The 20,716-nt window shown below is 54.0% G+C and overlaps 2 protein-coding genes across 4 annotated transcripts in view; one reads left to right on the plus strand and one right to left on the minus strand.

Moving 5' to 3' along the window:
* PPP1R13B (protein phosphatase 1 regulatory subunit 13B) overlaps window positions 1-14,057 on the plus strand; it is a 103,371-nt gene extending 89,314 nt beyond the window's left edge. Inside the window, exons 8-17 of the mRNA XM_049790328.1 lie at window positions 584-724; window positions 1,402-1,582; window positions 5,558-5,727; window positions 5,878-6,367; window positions 7,177-7,943; window positions 8,345-8,482; window positions 8,550-8,683; window positions 12,078-12,244; window positions 13,102-13,301; window positions 13,837-14,057. Of these exons, the coding sequence (XP_049646285.1) occupies window positions 584-724; window positions 1,402-1,582; window positions 5,558-5,727; window positions 5,878-6,367; window positions 7,177-7,943; window positions 8,345-8,482; window positions 8,550-8,683; window positions 12,078-12,244; window positions 13,102-13,301; window positions 13,837-13,878 (2,430 nt within the window). The 3' untranslated portion in view covers window positions 13,879-14,057. The remainder of the gene's footprint in view (window positions 1-583; window positions 725-1,401; window positions 1,583-5,557; window positions 5,728-5,877; window positions 6,368-7,176; window positions 7,944-8,344; window positions 8,483-8,549; window positions 8,684-12,077; window positions 12,245-13,101; window positions 13,302-13,836) is intronic.
* A 1,202-nt stretch (window positions 14,058-15,259) lies between these two features.
* ZFYVE21 (zinc finger FYVE-type containing 21) lies at window positions 15,260-19,949 on the minus strand. 3 transcript variants are annotated; one of them, XM_049790367.1, is made up of 8 exons: window positions 19,781-19,949; window positions 18,340-18,390; window positions 17,998-18,166; window positions 17,614-17,689; window positions 17,435-17,526; window positions 17,036-17,089; window positions 15,873-16,015; window positions 15,260-15,752 (listed from the first exon to the last, which is right to left on the minus strand). In XM_049790367.1, the coding sequence occupies exons 1-8, from the start codon at window positions 19,916-19,918 to the stop codon at window positions 15,717-15,719; spliced, it is 759 nt and encodes a 252-aa protein (XP_049646324.1). In that variant the 5' UTR covers window positions 19,919-19,949; the 3' UTR covers window positions 15,260-15,716. The 3 variants fall into 3 exon arrangements, 2 of the variants coding, with proteins under 2 accessions (XP_049646324.1, XP_049646323.1); XM_049790366.1 differs by lacking the exon at window positions 17,036-17,089; XR_007504439.1 differs by lacking the exon at window positions 15,260-15,752 and having other exon boundaries at window positions 15,911-16,015; window positions 17,036-17,183.
* Window positions 19,950-20,716: the final 767 nt, after the last annotated feature.

The following is a 20,716-nucleotide window of genomic DNA, read 5'->3' on the forward strand; positions in this document are numbered from 1 at the left end:
GCTGTCTGCTCAGAAATAGCTCCTGGCAGGCACGGGGGACCATATGGGACACCGGGATTCGAACCAACCACCTTTGGTCCTGGATCGGCTGCTTGCAAGGCAAACGCCGCTGTGCTATCTCTCCGGGCCCAGTATGTTGTTGTTTTAAAACTTTTTTGATACTAGGACTGGGGAGATGGCTGAAGACGCCCTTCGTTCAATTCCAAGCAACAAATGAATGATACAGGGAAAAAAAATTTAAATATGGTATATTAAGCATTTTTTTTAATTTTTTTGGACTGTAATGTAGAGGTATTTTTTCACCACATGTTACCTCCTGTCTAGTGCCCTTATGCTGTCTGTATGTGCTTATGCTTAAGGGTCTGCAAGATGAAGATGTTATACAGACCTAGATACACATCTGCAACCTTGCTGGCACCTGTCATTTTGATGGTTCCATCAGTCTATTCTGGTTTCATGTGTTTTATTCTATAAAACGATTAGGGCACAGGTGACAATATCTCTAGTTTGTTTTGTTTTTAATCTCCCAGACAATTTAGCCATTTAGCTTATGGACATCATAGTTTCATTTACTGTTTTGCAGATCCGTAATCAGCTTAACCAGGAGCAGAATTCAAAGCTGCAGCAGCAGAAGGAGCTGTTAAATAAGCGTAACATCGAGGTGGCCGTGATGGACAAGCGCATCAGTGAGCTCCGGGAGCGCCTCTATGGGAAAAAAATACAGGTGTGTGAGGAAAGTGTTTATACCTTCACCACTAATAGTGGGTCCTTCCTAAGTGACACATTTTTTCTCAAAAGGCATTTCATTTCCCTACCTGCCTCAGTTGATAAAGCATAAATTCCCCGTGAGCCACTATAAACCACCAGAATCAAGTTCCTTTTCTCAGAGTCTCAATTGTTTGGACCTGTATGAAATCAGCCCTCCCATGCAAGGGTGCTCCCTGTCGCCACTGCTTGGTCTGGAATTCTGTGGGCCCCTCCTGAGGGGCAGACACATGACGGGTGTGGGCAGCTGGGGTTCTCAGGGAAGACAGTTGAGCTGATTCAGAAGACTCATGGCCAATATGCAGCGCCTCACGGGGTTCCAGGCTTTATCACTGTGACCAGTCTGGGTTACTGTGTGGACAGGAGATCAAAGTGGAGGAAAACAGGGTAGCATAGCTCGCCCATGGCTGAGCTGGGTGTGCAGTGTTCTGGCCTGGGTGTTCTCCTGAGCATTTCTCTACATGTCTGTCAGCCTTCAGGTTTCACCCAGACCCTTTAGAGTCTTAGCCTGTCTGGACACTGATCCTGGAGGCCGAGGAGTATTGTGAGGGAGAATGCAGGTGTGAGTCGACAGGCTCTCACACTCCACTGAGGATTTCTTGTCACTGAGGCTTCATCCTTTTTCTTCCTCGGTAGCTGAGCCGTGTGAATGGCACATCTTCGCCGCAGTCTCCGCTGGGCACACCTGGCAGGGTGGCTGCAGTAGGGCCTTACATCCAGGTGCCCAGTGCTGGCAGCTATACTGTCCCAGGAGACCCCATCAAGCCGCAGTCTCTCACAATCGCCTCTGGCACTGCCCATGGAAGATCCAAATCTGGTGAGCGGCCCCCAGCCCTCCCCCCTTGAGGGAGAGGGGAAAGAGCGGAGCAGGGGAGCTGGGAGAAGGTCCTCACTGTGTGCCCCAGTCTCTGCCCTCCCTCATGTTCCCCTGGGGAAGGTGGGTTCTAGCCCTGGGTCGAGAGTAGTTCCCACCAATGCACTGCATCTTTTGCTGCTTTGCACCAAATCACCAAATCCTCCCAGCACACACTGGTTCTGCTGGCAACAGGAACCTCACCAGGCCCAACTGAGGGGCTGCTTGTTTATGGTGGTGCCATGGCTGCCTGGAATGACCTTCCTGGCCCAGAGAACACACACGCCAAGTGCTGTGAGTAGGGGCGGCCCCGTGCTGTGCATACATCATCATGGTGTGTGTGCTGGGCCTGTGTGTTCCCCAGGTGCATCGTCCATAGAGCATCTTCTTCCTTTCCTTGAATGAGGCCTGCTGTCCTTATATGTGGCTGACCTGGGTTTAATCCCTGGCATTCCATATGGATGCCCAGGCCTGCCAGGAGTGAGCACAGAGCCAGGAATCCTTGAGTAGTCTAGGTAAAATCCAAAAACAAAAAAAATTCTGGGCCTCACACATGGCAAAGCAAGTGCTTTTCCACTGAGCTCCAGCCTTAGCCCCAGCTTGTTTTGCTCTTCCTCTGTGATGGCTCCTCACACTTGGCTGTGGTGTGAAACTGCTTTGGACAGACATGCTGCTGGGGCCTGTGCCCCACAGCAGCACTCAGCCCTGTCCCTGGCCAGTGTCTTCTGCAGTAAGGTTAGCCCATCTCCCTGGAATCCTCTCTGAGGGACCTTCCTCAGTGTCCCCGTATTCTATGACTCACCTGGGCTGAACTAGATTCGTGCTGCTCTTTGGTCTTCCCTGGCACCTGGTCTAAGCAGTGGCACCTCTGCCATTCCTGCCAAGAGTTAGTGGCTGGGGCCAGAGTGATAGCAAAGCAGTAGGGTGTTTGCCTTGCACGCTGCCAACCCAGGACAGACCTGGTATCCCTTAGGGTCCCCCAAGCCTGCCAAGAGTGATCTCTGAGCAGAGCCAGGAGTAACTCTGAGTGCCAGTGGGCGTGGCCCAAAAACAAACAAAAATGTTATTGTAGTGCTCACTTGTACAGACCAGGCAAGAGAAGACCCCCCCCCCTCATCCCACAGAGACCATGTGCCCTAGCTCAGATCTTTCAGCCACAGTGCATGGTTAGCGTGTGCCTCTAATTACAGCTTTCATAGCTAAGTGTTTATTTATAGTTCGAACCACCCTCATTGATAGCAATGAATAGATGTTTCCAAAGGCAGATAATTAGAGCCATCGACTGATAGGGCTTTTAAAGCCTCCCAAAGCTGAAACTGTCTCCTAGTCCCTCAACTTTGGTGGCTGTGCTGAACACCCCACTGGCTGGAACACGTGTCTTTCCACACTCAGCATCCACTGCCTTGGTGGCCCCACAGAGCAGGGCTCAAAAACTGTTAATAACTCCACATTGAGAGCAGGGCTCATCAGTCCAGGTACAGAATATGTGGGTGAGGATGCTCCCCAGAGGGGGCTCTAGCCCTCTGCTCGAAACTGCTCTTCTAGGTCTGTGATCATAGGTGACCATAGTAAATCCAGAGTGGCCAGCTCAGGGACAGTGTCATACCTCAACATTGGGCCTGACTGCCACTCCTTATGGCACTCTGCAGGCCTGTCTGCCAACCCATATGTCACAGAGCAGCCCAGAGGGAGTGCAAGCTCTAACACCAAATCAGCAACCGTGTCTTTTCCAAACTGTAAGACATCTGCTCGCATGCCCTTAGGAAAAATCCTACCAAGTCAAAATTTGCCTCTGTGGGCAGCGGGGGTGGGCATGCAGGCCAATCCTAGGACAGGCTGCAGGCCACAGCAGAGGCCTGTTGATTTTGTTAAGGAATTAACAGGAAGGGGGCCGGAGCAATAGGAAGGTAAGGGAAGTGCTAGTCTTGTACACCGCTGACCTCGGATCAATTTCCAGCATCCCAATTTGGTACTCTAAGCCCACCAGAAGTGATCTCTTGTGCGGAAACAGGAGTATGTCCTGAGCACCACTAGGTGTGCCCCCACCCCAACCAAAAAAAAAAAAACAAACAGGATATTTGAAGCTTATTGCAAAGCTTTTTTGGGGGTAGTCACACCGGGTGGTCACACCGGGTGGTGTGATCAGAAATCACTCCTGGCAGGCTCCCGGGACTATATGGGATGCCGGGAATCTAACCAGAGTTTATTCAGCTTTAGCCGCATGCAAAGCAAATGCCCTACTGCTATGCTATCACTCCAGACCCCTCTTGGGAAGCTTTTTTTTGTTTTTGTTTTTTGTTTTTTGGGTCACACCCAGCAGCGCTCAGGGGTTATCCCTGGCTCTATTCTCAGAAATTGCTCCTGGCAGGCTCAGGGACCATAATGGGATGCAGGGATTTGAACCACCATTCTTCTGTGTCTAAGGCAAACGCCTTACTATCTCTCCGGCCCCTTTGAGAAGCTTTTAGATTTTTGTTGTTGTTGTTGTTTGGCCACACCCAGTGGTGCTCAGGGGTTACTCCTGGCTATCTGCTCAGAAATAGCTCCTGGCAGGCAGGGGACTCTGGGGTTGAACCAACCAGCTTAGGTCTTGGGTCAGCTGCTTCAAGGCAAACGCTGCTATGCTATCTCTCTGGCCTCAAGCTTTTAGATTTCTGTTGTTTTGTGGTATCATGGATCAAGCTCAGGACCTTACTCTGAAAGACAAGTGCTCTAGACTGAACTCACATCTTCAGCCCTGACGCTCTGAGTTTTCTCTTTAGTTTGACAGTCCTCATTGCACTTAATGATCATCATCCCATTGTAACACATTGACTCTGCTCTGCTAGGCCACTCTCAACTCAGAGCTACTAGAAAAGTATGCATCAAGCTATGAATAAGAAAATAATGATCTCCTATCTCCTGCCTCCCCTAAAGAGAGAAAATTGCATCCCCAGGATGAGTTCACACCTTTTTCAGTTTGGACTTTTCCAAACTGAAAGGTTTCCAAACTGGAAGGTGCCTGAAGGTGCCTGGCCTTCTTGAAAATGGGGCAAGGGGGCCGGAGAGATAGCATGGAGGTAAGACGTTTGCCTTTCATGCAGGAGGTCATTGGTTCGAATCCCGGGGTCCCATATGGTCCCCCGTGCCTGCCAGGAGCAATTTCTGAGCCTGGAGCCAGGAATAACCCCTGAGCACTGCCGGGTGTGACCCAAAAACCAAAAAAAAAAAAAAAAAAAGAAAAGAAAATGGGGCAAGGCTGCCTTCTTTTTTTTTTTTTTTTTTTTTTTTGGTTTTTGGGCCACACCCGGCGGTGCTCAGAAGTTTCTCCTGGCTGTCTGCTCAGAAATAGCTCCTGGCAGGCACGGGGGACCATATGGGACACCGGGATTTGAACCAACCACCTTTGGTCCTGGATCGGCTGCTTGCAAGGCAAACGCCGCTGTGCTATCTCTCCGGGCCCTCAAGGCTGCCTTCTAATCACGCCTGAATCATAGACTACTGTTCTGATCAGCAGGATGGAGCTAGTGATCATAGGAATTTCTTGCTGACTAAAGCTGAATCTGTCTCTTCAAACCAGAAGTAGGTCTGGGCCAACCAGATCCCAAGTGGGCAGAAAACACCATGCACTGCTGCTGCTTGTGATTATCTGGAAATCGTGCTCACTTCCCTAGGATGCCTGTGCTGCAACAAGGCCCAGAGTATTCTTTGTAGTGTTAGCTCTGCTCTCTGAGTCTCTGACCCAAAAAACCACAAAAAAAAAAAAAAAAAAACCAGAAATAATACCCTGAAGGGGACATTTGGGACTGTTCGTGTGTGTGTGTGTGTGTGTGTGTGTGTGTGTGTGTGTGTGTGTGTGTGTGTTTATACCAGAAATGATACCCTGAAGGAGACGTTTGATTGTGTGTGGGTTCCACTAAGTTGAAGAAGACATTGCCTTAGATTCTGTGTTCTTTCCAGCTACCGATGGGAACTGGCCAACGTTAAAGCAGAATTCTGGCTCTGCAGCAAAGCCCATACAGGCAACTGGAGTGGACTGGAAGGACTCGAGTGTGGAGGAGCCTCCCAAGCAAGGGACAGTTTCTAGCCAGCCTGCACCCCTGTTGGCATTAGGTGGCACGGAGAAGCTGGTAGGCCACTGTCAATGAGAATATGTAAACTCCCCTATATCACAAAAATTCCCTGTGATGGCTGGGCTAAGTGCGAATGTTGTACACGCATGTATGTGTGTGTTGTTGTGACACTATGGACTGGACTGACTGCTGTCTCACTTAATCCAGGCCACAGACCCTGGGAGAGCACCGCCCCCCATACCTGGGGTCAGCAAGCTACCACCTCCCAGCTATGGGACCCATCCAAGCCCTGCACCCAGCTCTACCAACTCCCTGGAGAGGAGGAAGGAGGGCAGCTTGCCCAGGCCCAGTGCAGCCCAGGGTAGACAGAAACCTGCCCCACTGCCCCCCATGGCAGGCACCCACCAGCCGCCCGGCTCCTCGCAGCAGATCCAGCAGAGGATTTCTGTGCCACCAAGTCCCACGTCCCCTGCGGGGTTGCCTGCATTCCCTACTGGAGACAGCAGACCTGAGCTTCCGCTGACTGTGGCCATTCGGCCCTTTCTAGCTGATAAAGGGTCAAGACCGCAGTCCCCCCGGAAAGGTCCCCAGACAGTCAATTCAAGCTCCATATATTCTATGTACCTCCAGCAAGCCACTCCACCCAAGAACTACCAGCCCGTGATGCACAGCACCTTGAATAAGTCGGTCAAAGCAGGTAAAGTGGTTATGCATTCCCTGCCATGGGCCAAGAGGTTGCACTTCCTAAGATGATGCCAACCCTGCCCTTAGACCTGGGGGTGCACTGATTCAGGTTAGACTGACTCCTCAGGGGCACACAGGCCCGGGTGTCCACTCATAGCCCCCAATTTCCTGTCTGAGTTCCAGCTCCCAGGCCCAGGGAGTTCTGGGAAGGGCAGCTCCCGGAAGGGCGGGATTGGGGAATTTCCTCCTTTCGAGTTAGCCTGGGAGCAGGCCCAGCCCAGCACAATGGGAGAGGGTGTATGCTGCTCTGGGAGCCATCCAGTACTGGCAGAGAGGAAAGCCTTGATTGGAGTACAGGGACATTAGCTCATAGGTGGGGCCGAGTGTGGTGGCAACAGGATGTGAAAGGCGGTGTGAGCAGCAAACAGCTTCCAGACCAGTAGCCTTGCTGGGAGTACGCCATTTCTCAGAACAGGGGTCATAGGTGGAGGCACAAGGCAAGGACCCCCATTTTCCAGTTTCTGGGAGCCTGGTCAGTGTGTATGTGAAGAGACCTGTATAGGTGCCATGTGACCTAGTCGAAGGCCATGCCAGTCAGGATCGACTACTTCCTTGGCCAGAAACTGGTGGGCTCAGTAACTCTTCATTCAAAGAGCCCCAGTTCAGAACTAAGAGAGACCCCTTCCCAGAGTAGCTGGGGTGCTTTCTGAGCAGAATACTTGCCTATGTGAGGTCCTGGGTTCCAGCCCCTGCATGCAAGAGGAACATCTCAGAATTGGGGGTCCCGCTGCAGTGCTGAGACCTGTCTCCTTTCTCCTGCAGTGTATGGCAAACCTGTGCTCCCTTCCGGCTCCACATCCCCATCCCCACTCCCGTTCCTTCATGGCGCCACATCCACAGGCACAGCCCAACCTCCACCACCTTCAGAATGTGCTGAGAAAGAACCTGAGGCTGATGGCCCAGCCGCACCTGGAGAGGGCTCAGGCACTTCAGGCACTGTGGAGAACCTGGCACGGCCCCTCAGTCCCACCAAGCTCACACCCATTGTGCACTCCCCACTGCGCTACCAGAGTGATGCTGACCTGGAGGCACTGCGCAGGAAATTGGCAAATGCACCACGGCCACTGAAGAAGCGCAGCTCCATCACTGAGCCTGAGGGTCCAGGTGGGCCCAACATCCAGAAGCTCCTGTACCAGCGCTTCAACACCTTGGCTGGGGGCATGGAGGGCACCCCTTTCTACCAACCCAGCCCCTCACAGGACTTTTTAGGCACACTTGCTGATGTGGACAACGGAAATACCAACGCCAATGGGAACCTGGGGGAGGCCAGACCTACCCAGCCCACAGCCCCACCGCCTCCAGAACCCACCCCGTCCTCAGATGCCAACGACAATGAGCTACCTTCCCCAAAACCAGAGGGGCTCTTAGGCCCCCAAACCACCCGCCCCACAACTGAGCCTGCTGAGGACAACAACAACAACGTGGCCACAACTCAGACTGCAGAGCAAGTCCCCAGCCCAGGGGCAGAGGCTCCTTCTCCAGTGCCCCCGCCTCTGCCCTCTGCCACAACCCCACCAGCAGCCTCAATGGTGGGTGTCACTGAGGCTCTGGCCCAAATCCCTCTCAGCCACTAGTACTTGTGAGAACCTGCTGCCAGGTGGTAGGAGAAGGGGCCCAGGTCAGACCAAGTACTGTCACAATTGCTGGGAGGGACCTTATACCCTGGAGGGACCCACAGCTCAAGGCACTTTGTAGAAGGTTCCTGAGGAAGGAGTCTGCAAAGCAGCAGGTAGTGAGAGCCCTGTGGGAGGAGGTCAGTGCGGGTACATCAGAGGAACTCTAGGATGAACTGCCCAATTCCTGAGGCGGAAGCATTTTGGGAATTGCAGCGATCGTCCTCCCTGCCACACAGGCACCCCAGCCTCCAGCAGCTGTGAGCTGGCACAGTGGGGCTCACCTCCCTCAAAAGCTGCCCTCCCTCCTCCCACAGAGCAAACGGACCAACCTAAAAAAGCCAAACTCGGAGCGGACTGGCCATGGGCTACGCGTTCGCTTCAACCCACTGGCGCTGCTCCTAGATGCGTCTCTGGAGGGGGAGTTTGACCTGGTGCAGCGGGTCATCTATGAGGTGAGTGAGCTTCGGGCCTGTGCCCCAGGGTGGGATGCAAGGGGCTCATACCTGCCCTATGTTCCAGGTGGAGGACCCCAGCAAGCCCAACGATGAGGGGATCACACCTCTGCACAACGCTGTCTGTGCTGGCCACCACCATATCGTGAAGTTCCTGCTGGACTTTGGGGTCAATGTGAATGCCTCCGACAGCGATGGCTGGTAGGCCCCTTCCTAAGGTCTAGAACAAGGGGTGTCCTCAGCTTAAGGAATACTCTAGGTTCTGGGTTCCTCAGTCAAGAGAGGACGGTGGAGAAGCACCGTTTTCCAGCTCTTGAGCTCTCCTGTGATAGTTGTGGTCCTACTAACCACATCTCCTTGAATGGCTGAATTGCCCCGGCATTGTGGCTCCTGGCACTGCTGGCCTTGCCGCTGCTACTGCCTGCAGCCCACAGACACCCACAGACATTGTGCCATTTAAACCCGTGTTCTCACTTGGCACTAGAGTCTGCGCAACTTTGTGTCATATAGTGGACTGACAAATCATTTCTCAGTCTCTCCCTGCCCTGTCCGCTCTGAAAAATTGCTGAGTGGTTCACAGCATTTTTTTTGCTGTTCTATGTGTGTTTTCTGGGCCATACGCAGTGATGCTCAGGTCTTACTGTAGGCTCTGCATTAACAAATCATCCTGGTGAGCTTGGAGCCATACAGGATGCTGGCAGCTGAATGCAGATCAGTTGTGTACAAGCAAGTGCCCTACTTGTTGTCATTTTGCTTCTGCCCAGTCTAAGACATGAGTGGAGGTCCAGTCAGGGCCAGAATGACAGTGACATGGGGAGGGCACTTGCCTTGTGTGCAGCTCATCTGGGTTTGGTCCTCAGCATCCCTTATGGTCCCAGAGCCTGCCAGGAATGACTCCAGAGCCACCAGGTGTGGCTCCAAAACAAACCAACAAGTGAATCCCCTCTTTTTTTTTTTTTTTTTTTTTGGTTTTTGGGCCACACCCAGCGGTGCTCAGGGGTTCCTCCTGGCTGGCTGCTCAGAAATAGCTCCTGGCAGGCACGGGGGACCATATGAGACACCGGGCATTCGAACCAACCACCTTTGGTCCTGGACTGGCTGCTTGCAAGGCAAACACCGCTGTGCTATCTCTCCGGGCTCGAGTCCCCTCATTTTAAGACTTAAAATAGTTTTCTCTTTAATTGACTATAATAACTAAACCTTTGCAATATTAGCACATTTTATTTTAATAAATAACATTTTAATGAACACTTTTCTTGTCATGGGGAAAAAAATTTTTTTTTTTTGGTTTTTGGTTTTTGGGCCACACCCAGCAGTGCTCAGGGGTTACTCCTGACTGTCTGCTCAAAAATAGCTCCTGGCAGGCATGGGGGACCATATGGGACACCGGGATTCGAACCAACCACCTTTGGTCCTGGTTCGGCTGCTTGCAAGGCAAACGCCGCTGTGCTATCTCTCCGGGCCCAGGAAAATATTTTTAATTAAAAAATATTTTTATTAATGACAGGGAAGATATGAATATTATCACAACTAAAAGTATAAAATTAAAATTAATGCAATATATTTTTATACAACTGAAAATTAAGTTTTTGTTTTTATTTTATTTTTTTCTTTAATTTTTTATTTTTAATTATGAGAACAAAGATGCAAAGAAAGAGGGCAAGGTAAAGTTACAGTGAAAGGATAATCACCCATACACAGAATTCTCAGAAGTCCCCTTGCTGATATATTAACTTTGAACTTTCAGCCAAAGAACATTAAGATAAATAAAACAGAACCCATGTACAATTACTTTGTACCTCAAGTCCCCAGATTGTAATACATTATAATATTTCTTAGCAGCACACAAAGCAATCTAAAGCCATAAAACTTATGTAACTCCTTAAACATTAAAGGCATAGTATTTTTTTTACATTTCCATGCACATGCATATTAGTTTAAGTTAGCCTAAAAGATTTAAGTGGGTTTTTTTTTTAAGGATTAGAGTCAAAGGAGCACAGTAAAAATGGTGTTAGAGTGGCAATTATTGTTTGCATAGGCCCACCAAAATATGAGGGACATAGAATGGAAAAGTTTTGGCCTAAATACAAGGAGACCCGACCCCTGAAGTTTCGTGGCATAAGACCAACCCTAGGCTCCAGGCAAGCTAGTTCGTCCAATCCAAGACGTTGTCTGTAGTGCCAATAGTTTTATTTTTCACACAGTCTTTGTTGTTGGTATGATGTTTCTGTATTAAAGATCCTGGAATCTGTATATCCTACATTGAAGTAAGGATGTGGAGCGCCCTCTAGTTTCACCTCACAATTAAATGGCAATGCAGAGAGCACTGTCATGTAAGCATGTCGTTGTTGTTAAGTCTTCTCAGTGTTAAGGGAAGTCTCTTTTGAGCAGGTCGAAGTCAGAGCAGCGGTAGGGTCTTCCCTGGTAGAGGATTGCTTCCAGGTGATGTTATAGACAAACTTGGATGTTTCGTGGATGGCTTCCCTGGTTCAGGGGTGAATGGAGAATGCCCATTCTTCTGAGGACTGTGCCAGGTCATTATGTCAGTGTTCAGGGTGTAAGGTCCCATTGCACTACAAGATTTGTGTGTTCCGATATCTATTAGATAAGATCTTATTTGTATGTATAGTATTTTCCCATTTTAATGTGCCTATGCAAACAAGGAACAATGCCACATGACGTTATAGGCGCATATGGAGGCCATAAGAAAAAGTCCAACAATCCCCATGACATGGTTCAATCATAAGCATAAACTGGGGGACTCTTTCACCAAAATTCCTTATTGAACAGCTCACAAAGAGAAGAAAAGATAAAAATTTGTTAGAATAGTCACTGTATAAGAGAATATTTAGTAAGACTTATAGCTTTCAGAGAAAAAACACATAAAATATTCAAAAGACATACATGTCCATTTTATGTCTTTTGAAATTGTTGGGGGTTGTTAGTTCCAATGCACGGCTTTGGTCTGTGATTAGGATTTTGCAGTACTAAAGTTAAAAAGAGTAATGTTGGTTACTGATGGTAGGGGCAGTGAGAGAGTTAAGGAGTAAAAATGAGCGTTGTAGGGGTGTGCAAAAGGGCAGAATACAAAATGGACACTCTGCATACGCAAAACATAACTTAAGGATATGGAATACTCAATATATATGTGCGCGGGAGCACTAGACCCCGTGCGGTTTTGAACATGTAGACTGGTAAGAAATTGCCAGTGACAACCTTAGTGCAACTGAGCAAATCTCAGCACACCCCAAATTAGGACCCACCATCCAGGAGGGACCACCCGACACCACCTTGTCTGGCCACCTGGGTTGGCACCCAGGGAAGGAAGGCCTGGAGGCCGGGGGCAGAAGAGGGGACTGCTGGGGGCCTATCAAGGCCCTCAGCAACCCAAGTTAGGGAGAAGGCCTTCGACATGGGGTCTCCCCAAACCCCATGCCGGCTAGAGCTAGCCTCCAGATCAAGAAAGGATTCGGTAGAGACGGAAAATATATTTTTAACCAAATTAAGTAGTAATGACACAATGTTTAGGTGACAAACAGGATATGGGAACAGATTCTGTCCGTAGCTACCCACAACCCCTGCCTCTTGCTCACAGGACCCCGCTGCACTGTGCTGCCTCCTGCAACAGCGTTCACCTCTGCAAGCAGCTGGTAGAGAGCGGTGCTGCCATCTTTGCCTCCACAATCAGCGACATTGAGACTGCGGCGGACAAGTGCGAGGAGATGGAGGAAGGCTACATTCAGTGTTCCCAGTTCCTCTATGGTATGGGAGACCTGTAAGGGCCCTGCACACAGTGCCCTGGAAGGCACTCGCTGTCCCGTCTTGCTCCTTCCTAAAAGATGTGATAGTTCGGGGCCGGGAAGGTGGCGCTAGAGGTAAGGTGTCTGCCTTACAAGCGCTAGCCAAGGAACGGACCATGGTTCGATCCCCCGGCGTCCCATATGGTCCCCCCAAGCCAGGGGCGATTTCTGAGCACATAGCCAGGAATAACCCCTGAGCGTCAAACGGGTGTGGCCCAAAAACAAACAAACAAACAAAAAATGTGATAGTTCACCACAGGCTCTGGGCTTGGCTGCTGGGAAGACAGTCCTGTCACCTTTCTCTTCAAAGAGCTGAGGAATCCAGAACAGACCACATTCTGCTAAGACATGCCAGGGTCCGGGGTGAACCTGAGTTGGGCCAATGGCAGGACCCCCTCTGCCCCCCAAAGTGCTGGCTGCTGAAGGTGGGGCTCTTGAGGGGCCAACAAAGCTCCATAGCCAGGAGCAGTCTCCCCAGGCTGGATCATCTCTGTCCCACGGGGCAGAAGCCAGGAGGGTCCACCCAATCAAAACTTAGGTCCCACTAGGGGGAGTGACAGGCCCAGAATTCAAGACAGCTGACCGATTTGGGAGGTGCATGGGATCAGGGGGCCCCCGGCAGTGATGGGCAGCTCTGCCATATGCCACTCTTTGCCACTTATTCACTGTGGGGAGTTTGTTCTAGTTCCGAATGGCCAGTCTTGGTGGGGTTGGGGGGCTCGAACACTTAGAGGGCTGAAGCACATGCTATATAGATTCCCAGCACTGCCTGGCAGCCTCTCAGCCTCGTGGGGTACTGACCATTGCTGCCTTCTCCAGGGGTACAGGAGAAGCTGGGTATAATGAACAAAGGTCTGGTGTACGCTCTGTGGGGCTATGAGGCCCAGAACAGCGATGAGCTGTCCTTCCGTGAAGGGGATGCCATCACCATCCTGAGGCGCAAAGACGAGAACGAGACCGAATGGTGGTGGGCTCGCCTCGGGGACCGGGAGGGCTACGTACCCAAAAACTTGCTGGGGGTAAGTACCCTGGGGTTGGGCTACCATGGCGAATTTCAGGGAACCCATAATCCACTGCTGGAAGGTGTGGCACAAAACCCAGGTGCCCAGTATTGCCTCCAGCCCTGCTGTGAATTGGCAGGCATGTGCTCTAGCGCATCTGAGAGCCCTGGGCTCATGATCCCACTGGGCAACAGGATACCAGCACCCCAACATGGTGCTGTGTTCAGTCTCCCATAATCCAGCATGCTGTGCCACTCAGTCTCTATGGAGGTGAGTCAGGAGGTGGGCTCACCTCTTCATTATGGCCAGTGGTCACCTCATGCCCAAGAAGCCTGGGGGACATTCATTGAGCACAGTTGCCTTGAGGGCTCAGCAGTGAGCCAACCATGTCAGCCTCCAGCATGTGGAGGTGCCAGGAGAGAAACAGAAGCCTGGGTGGCAGATTCTCAGGTGACATCTGGAATTAGGCCTGGGCGAGCCAGCCACATGACCCTTTGGGGACCTGGCCAGTGCCCTCCTTGCCCTCACTTCACTTATTTCCCTTGCTCCTCAGTTGTACCCACGGATCAAACCCCGACAGCGAACGCTTGCCTGAGGCAAGGAGAGCTGCTCTAGGAAGCCTGAGCTTGGGACAGCTCCATGGTGCTGCCTCCAGCAGAGCCACAATGGGGAAATCCTAACAGCTTGCTGTGACCACAAGAGGACGTGGCCTCCAAGAAGACTAAAATTTGCCAATTACTTTAAATCCAAATAAATATCCAGCTTTCAAAACATTCATCCCTGTTGCCACTAAGAAACCCTGTAATTTACCCCTCGGTTGTTTGTTAGTGAAGACATTGGCGTGATCCCAGTCATTCCTCATGCTCATCGTCACCCCAAGAAAACATGCCACTTGACTGGGAACCAGACATGGTCTCTAACATGGCATCTGTCTCTTCCTTCCACGACCAAACAGCAGCCTTCTGTGCTCGGGCCTTGTGCTTCCATGGCAAAGGGTCTGTCATCTTGAACCAGTGCACTGAGCTTCCGCACTATAGGACTGGTCCTTAACACCAAGAGGATTTGCCCCTTCTCTCCCACAATTGCCTTCTCCACTGCCCTCAAGATTTACCCTCATGGTATAAAACCATGTGCAGCTGTGCCTCCCTCGGGAAGGGGGTTAGGGCTCATGCCAAGCGGCCAGTCTCGGGCAGTTGTGATGCAATGATCTTTGCCCCATCGCAAACCTGCAAGCTACCGTCTTTGACCCTGAACTGGACTGGCTGGACAGCTTGAATAGGCTTTTTCTATACCAAAAGTAATTTTGACTAGACCAGGGGTCTCAAACTCAATTTACCTCGGGGCCGCAGGAGGCAAAGTCAGGGTGATCCTTGAGTGCAAAGTCAGTAGTAAGCCTTGAACATTGGGGGGGTGTGACCCAAACAACTAAAACAAAACAAAAAAAAGATTCCTCTAGGGCAGGGCCACAAAATGTTGTACAGAGGGTCGTTTGAGACCCCTGGACTAGACCATTCAAAATTCCCGAAAGGGTGGTGGGAAATACTTCTCATTAAAATCCAGGCCCTGGGAGCCAGAGCCACGGCACAGCAAGGACGTTTGCCTGCACACAGCTGAACTGGGTCCAACCCCAGCATCACATATAGTCCCGATTACCGCCAAGAGTAACCCCTCAGCACTGTTGAGTGTGGCCCAAAAACCAAAATATAAAAGTTAAAAATATACAGCCCCTAAGCTTTATTTCCATGTACAAGTTTCGTGTATAATTTCTGTATAAACGTGTATAGACCCACTGCTGTAGTCTCTTAGCATTGACTGTACAGTGTGATGGTGTTGGGGCAGCCTCCATCACAGGAGGCCAGCTGCACCCCAACACCACAGATCCCAATGTGCACAATAAACTGCTGTGTCTCCCGGGTGGGTGTGCTTCTTTGTTCTGAACCAGAGCTCAGCTGTCACAAAGCCCAGGCTAGATACAGTGAGGCAAGAGCTCCGGCTTTATTTTGAAAATAGGTTTAATTATAAGCTCTATATACAAATTGTATACATGTAGTTTAATAAAGTGAAGAGGAAGTGAGACATACAAAACAGCTGGCACCATCCCCTAGGCGATCCAAAACCAGTGAGGACAGGCCGAAGGCACTGTCAGACCAGGCTGAGTGACCCACCCAGACATCTGTGGGAGAAGGGGTGACAGCAGCACCTGCTCATTGTCCTGGAAGCTTTGTATGTGCTCAAGTTCAGCAGTAGTGTGATTCCATCCCAAGCCAGCTGTTAGCCAATCTGAAAGCAGGCAGCAGCTTAGAGCAACTAGACTGAGCTTATTGCACTAGGGCCATGAACGCGCTCGTTCCTCCGGCTTGAACTAGGGCCTAACAGGCAGAGTTAATCCTGGAATGGGCAGGGTCCCATCTCCGCTGCCCACATCCCATGTACTCACTGGTCCCGAGACTCATTCAGGAGCTTGGCAGCCTGCAAGAAGCCCAGAAGAACAAGGTGCTTGGCCTCGTGCCTGTGGAAGCCACTATGGGGCTATGGCCACTATGGGGCCAGGTCTTCCCTGGGCGCAATGCACTGCCACCACCACAATACCTTGTGCATGGCCACCAACCATGCAGTTGACTGCCTCCTGCTGGCAATGGCGTCCTCCCCGGCTATTAGCTTCAGCGGAGTCAGGCCCACTGCCCCTGGCACCGAGTACTGCAGGGACATGCCTGTGGCCCGTGCGCTGCCCCCTGCAGGACAGACAAGGTAAGACTTCAAAGGCACATCTCCTAGCACCCTCCAGGTGCCAATCAGGGCACCCCAAGCCAACACCCTGGAGTCTGAGCTTGAGGCTCCAAGCCCAGTGCCCTTCACTGAGTGTCATAGCGTCACTCCACAGTTGGGTTTCTATTTGGGACCCCTGCAAGGCTGGGGGAGTAGGTCTACTTCGAGGGAACCTGTGTCACACTGGCTGTTGATGGGTTGCAGCATCCCCAGTGCTGAGAAAAGGGCCCATACTGAAGCAGCAGTGCCCAGGGGCATCAGTAGCTCCCGAGAACTGAAGCTGGAGACACTACAGATGACATGTGCCTGGTAGCCTTGGTGACAGGGAGGACACCTATGTCACCACAGACCAACCCTTCAGTCAGACTCATCTGGGTCAGATGGTCTGGTCGCCACCACCCGAAACCCCAGTGTTACTCGCAATCTCCCCAGGGTTCAGGGACCTCCTCTTCAACCCTCCGGAGCCCATGTGGCAACATAACTTGATCACTGGGGCCAGCAGGTGTAGCCCTCTGTGCTTCTACCCTCCTGGCACCCTCTGCTCAAAACCCAACCAGGACCCAACCAGGGGAGACAAGCTCAGCAGACCCCTAACCCAGGAGGGGCACGTAGCAGAAGAAGCCTGGATCCCAGCTACCATGGGGTAACCTTCCCAGCCTTGGAAGAGACTATGGCTCCGTGCCTTTCAGCATCTCTAGCTCTGTAGTAAGGCAGGCACGGAGCCAGCTGCTAGCAGCGTGCCTTGTGCTTCTGGCATGTGCCTGGATAGTGGGGTCAGAGGGAGCCTTGACGCTTCAGGCAGGATACTCCAGAAGAGCCACTGTGGTACCAACCAGTGAGACCCAGGCAATAGATGCCCTCGGAGCCATGAGAACTGAGCAAAGCTCTATCCTGCTGTAGGCACCAGGGCCTGGACCAACCCACAGATCAACCCACGGTGTTGGGCAGACAGAGGTGCAGGGCCGCATGCTGGGGTCACGGCTGACCTTCAGAGACAGGCTGGCTCCCCAGAAGGCTGGAGTGAGTGTGAGTGTCTTTCTACGTCAAGAAGGCAGGCAGGCGGGAGAGAAGCAAGAGGCAGTCAGAGAAGAGCCTGCCTGGGGGTCCCACTCTGCAGGAAGCGGGGCAAGGTGGCTACGGATAGGGAAGAGCGAGAGGGAAATGCAGTCACCCAGTCTCATTGAATGTTTTAGGAAGCTCAACAGGAAATGACAGGAATCCAGGTGCTGGGCAGGCGTCACCGTCACTCTGAACGTTGGGAATCAAGGTAATGCCAACCACCTGGGAGTTTCCACCTGTCTGCACCCCCCAGTCAACATAAAGAACAGAAAGTTTCCATGACAGGGTGCCATGCTACAGTGCCACGGGCCAGGCCCTACACTCACCTCCAGGAGGAAAGCCCTCAGTGAGAAGCTGCACGGAGGTGATTCGCATGACTTCGATCTCATGGTGGCTGTGTCCATCCAGGAGCAAGTACCTGCACCAAACAGAGCTATCATGTATGCACGAAGCCTGGCGAGGGGGCTGCCAGCAAACCGCAGATGCAGGTAGGAACCTCCCTCACCTCTGGTTGTTCGAAAGGCGGCAAACCATAGCTTCTGGCTTCTCAGCGTTTCCGATGGACACAAGGAAGGGGGCTCCTGGGGACAAAGGTGAGATCACAGGCTCAGTCTCCCAGGTGAAATAAAAACAGCCCAGGAAGCTTGGCCTTGATGCCTCACTGCAGCAAGGAGGAGGCAGGTTAAAGCAGCAAACAAATGGAGCTGCTCAGGTGGGTCCCCCAAAGCAGGCCCCAGGGCCCGTACCCACCACCACACCTGGGCCCAGGGAGGCCTAGGGAAAGGGCCCACGTTGGGCCGGGGGCTCTGAGAAGCTCCTGGGAGGCTGATTGATTTTGGTGCCTCCTCTGCGTTGGTTCGTACCACCACGGTTGGGCCGCAGCACTCACCACTCAGTAGCACCCGCAGCTGCTTGTCGTAGAACTCAGCCTCCTTGTGGGACACCAGGGCACAAGGGCCACACTGCCGGACGGGGTCCACGAAGCACATGCGCCGTAGCGCCACCTTCTGGCTGCAACACTTGTCGCAGAAGCACTTTCCACAGCGACGACAGTGGTGCTGGGGGTGCAGGGCTGCGTGAGCCCCACGCACCGCTGCCCTCCACACCACGAGGGCTCTGCTGTGCCAGGGGCATCCCTTGGGCAGGATGTTCCTAGGGGATCCATCCCACCCAGGGCCCAGGCCAAGTTCCAACACCGGCAATGACCAGCCCCTTCCCGGTCTCGGCTCACCTTCCTGGTGAGAAAGTCAAATCTGGCATCACACTGCATACACCTAGGGCACTAGGAGAGAAGCCACAGGATGAGCTGGGGGTGATGCCTCACTCAGGCCACCTCTCTACTGTCAGGCTGGGCAGGGGCTGACAGTGCGCCCAAAGGAGATGGGGGTGCTGAGGACCCCAGGCTCGCAGCGGGCGCTGTCACTTGCTAGATCATTCTGTTAGGACCACGCTCTTCCTGCACAGGGAGCTGGGTCATGCCAGGGAACATCCAGAAGGGATGGCAGCATGGTGGATGAACTCTAAACAGCTGAGTCCCACAGCCCTGCAACACGCTGGGACAACCAGAGACAGCAGCAGAGGTGGGGACAGCAGGGCCTCTGGGTTGGGGTGACTTGCCTAGAGGGGCCACATATCACCCCTCACAATCCTGAGACTGGGAATGCCCATGCATGGGGGTCCCCCAGACAGACCCACATGGTCCGGTAGCCCTCTCTGGGAGGGAGGACAAAGCTAAAATTGGGAACAGCCACTTTCTTAAAAAGACTCTCGGAGGTATAATCAGACTGAGGAGAGCAGGCCACAGCCCTGGGACAGACAGGCGGCTCAGCCCCAGGGCTCAAGGGTGACTCCCCACCATGACGGAAGAGGAATGAGGACAGTCCCAACCCAGCTCACGGGCCCCTTCTGCGGCCTTCCTGACTGTCCTCGCTGGTCGAAATCGGGATGGTATGGGGCCGGAGACGGTGAATGGGGGGGCTGCAGCACACCCTAACACCACCCTGAGGGAAGGCCTGGCATCTCCACCCCAACTGTCAGACCCTTCCTCGGGGATCCTCCCCACACCCACTCCCTTCTCCCACGCCCATTTCCCCACCCCACCCCTGGCACGACGGTTCGGTCCCAGAGTCTGCCAGCACAGCTGTTCTCCTCTGGGCCCCGGGTCGCTGCAGAGCACCCCACTCCTTCCCCCTGCGTGTGTCCCCGCAGCCCTCCCGCCTTCACTCCTTCACCCCTGCGTCCTGCGCGGTCCCGGGGCCCGGCCTGACCCTCCCGAGGCAGCCTGGGCAGAGCTGCGCTCCAGCCCCCTCCCGCGCCCCTGGGTCACCCGAAGGCTGGGGAGCACGGGGGGCGCGACGAGCCACCAGAAGGGGCGCCTCCGTCCCGCCTGCCCCACACCCCGAAACTGGGGCGCGCGTCGGGGGGACACGTCAGGGGGGACAGCGGGCAGGGAGCTGCTGCGAGGAAGCCGACTGTCCGTCCGCCCGCACCCGGGCCCCGGGCCCCGGGCCCAGGGAAGCGGCGAGGCGCAAGATCCACTGCAGGATCGAGGCTCCGGGACCCCGCACGGCGCCGGCTGCTCGGCCCCGGCCGCAGTCGCAGCCGCCGCCGCCGCCGCAGCCGCCGCCCTTCGCTCGGCGCCGAGCACGACGCGGCCGGGCGGCGGGACCCACCTCCTTGTCGGGCACCCAGCGCGGCTCCTCCAGGCCGAACGGGCTGCCGAGGGCGCGGTGCTCGGGCACCATGCGCAGCCCGCTGGGCGAGCGGACCAGCTGCTTGGCCTCGCGCCGCGCGCCCACCTCGGAGGCCATGGCGCCGCCTCAGCCCGTCCGCCCTCCCGCGGCCCCGGCCGACAGCGTCCGCAGCCAGTCGCGGCGCCCGACGGGGAGCGGCGGCGAATCGGCGGCCGCCCCGCCCCGCCCGCAGGCGGCCGCCAATCGGCGCGGAGGAGACGCGCGGAAGCTCCGCCTCGCCGGGAGAGGCCGCGGCTTCGGATTGGCCGCTACGGCCGGACGTCACGCCGGCCGCATTCTGATTGGCTCGCGCTGAGTGGGGCGCGCGGTGCTCTTCGGGAGTGGCGACGGGCCGGCGAGCGGGAAGTGGGCCCGGGGCTGCGGCGTCCGCGGGGAGGTCGCGGGCGGTCGACTCGAGCTTCGGGGGCCTCGTCCTCGCGGGCTGCTCGTCCAAGTCGGTTCCGGCCTCGGCCCTGGGCGGAATCGGGCCGCCGTCCGCCCGGGGACTGGCAAGGGCCGCAGCAGGATCCCGCGGGCGCCGAGGGCGACCCGCAGCGAGGAACCAAAACCGAGGTGACCCCGAAACCCAAATAACAACAACAATAATAGCAAGCCAGCAACATTGGAGCGCCGCGCCTTGCAGAGCTTTGGCTGCGCGGCACTTCCAGGCTGCACTGGAGAGAAGCTTGTTCTGCCGCCCAGGGTCCTGGGGAGGACTGACCCCAGGGGCAGCTAGCTGCAGGCTTTGACTCTCCCCCTCTCCCCGGCCACTGTCCCCCGGTGCTCGCTCTCCAGTGTGACCTGGGGGACGAAGGAAGAGGCACCCAGACTCAGGCCCAGCCAGTTGCACTCCCAGGACGGAGCACCCTTGAGGGG

Source organism: Suncus etruscus, chromosome 17 (assembly GCF_024139225.1).
Source record: "Suncus etruscus isolate mSunEtr1 chromosome 17, mSunEtr1.pri.cur, whole genome shotgun sequence".
Taxonomy (NCBI): Eukaryota; Metazoa; Chordata; class Mammalia; order Eulipotyphla; family Soricidae; genus Suncus; species Suncus etruscus.

Bases quoted from the DNA above. Each gene is read 5' to 3' on its own strand.
- ZFYVE21 (XM_049790367.1), bottom strand. From the start codon at position 19,918: ATGGCCTCCGAGGTGGGCGCGCGGCGCGAGGCCAAGCAGCTGGTCCGC. The intron at 18,167-18,339 runs GTGAGCCGAGAC...CTGCACCCCCAG, and splicing joins TTGACTTTCTCACCAGGAAG to CACCACTGTCGTCGCTGTGG. The intron at 17,090-17,434 runs GTGAGTGTAGGG...CCTTCTTGACGT, and splicing joins TGAGGGCTTTCCTCCTGGAG to AGAAAGACACTCACACTCAC.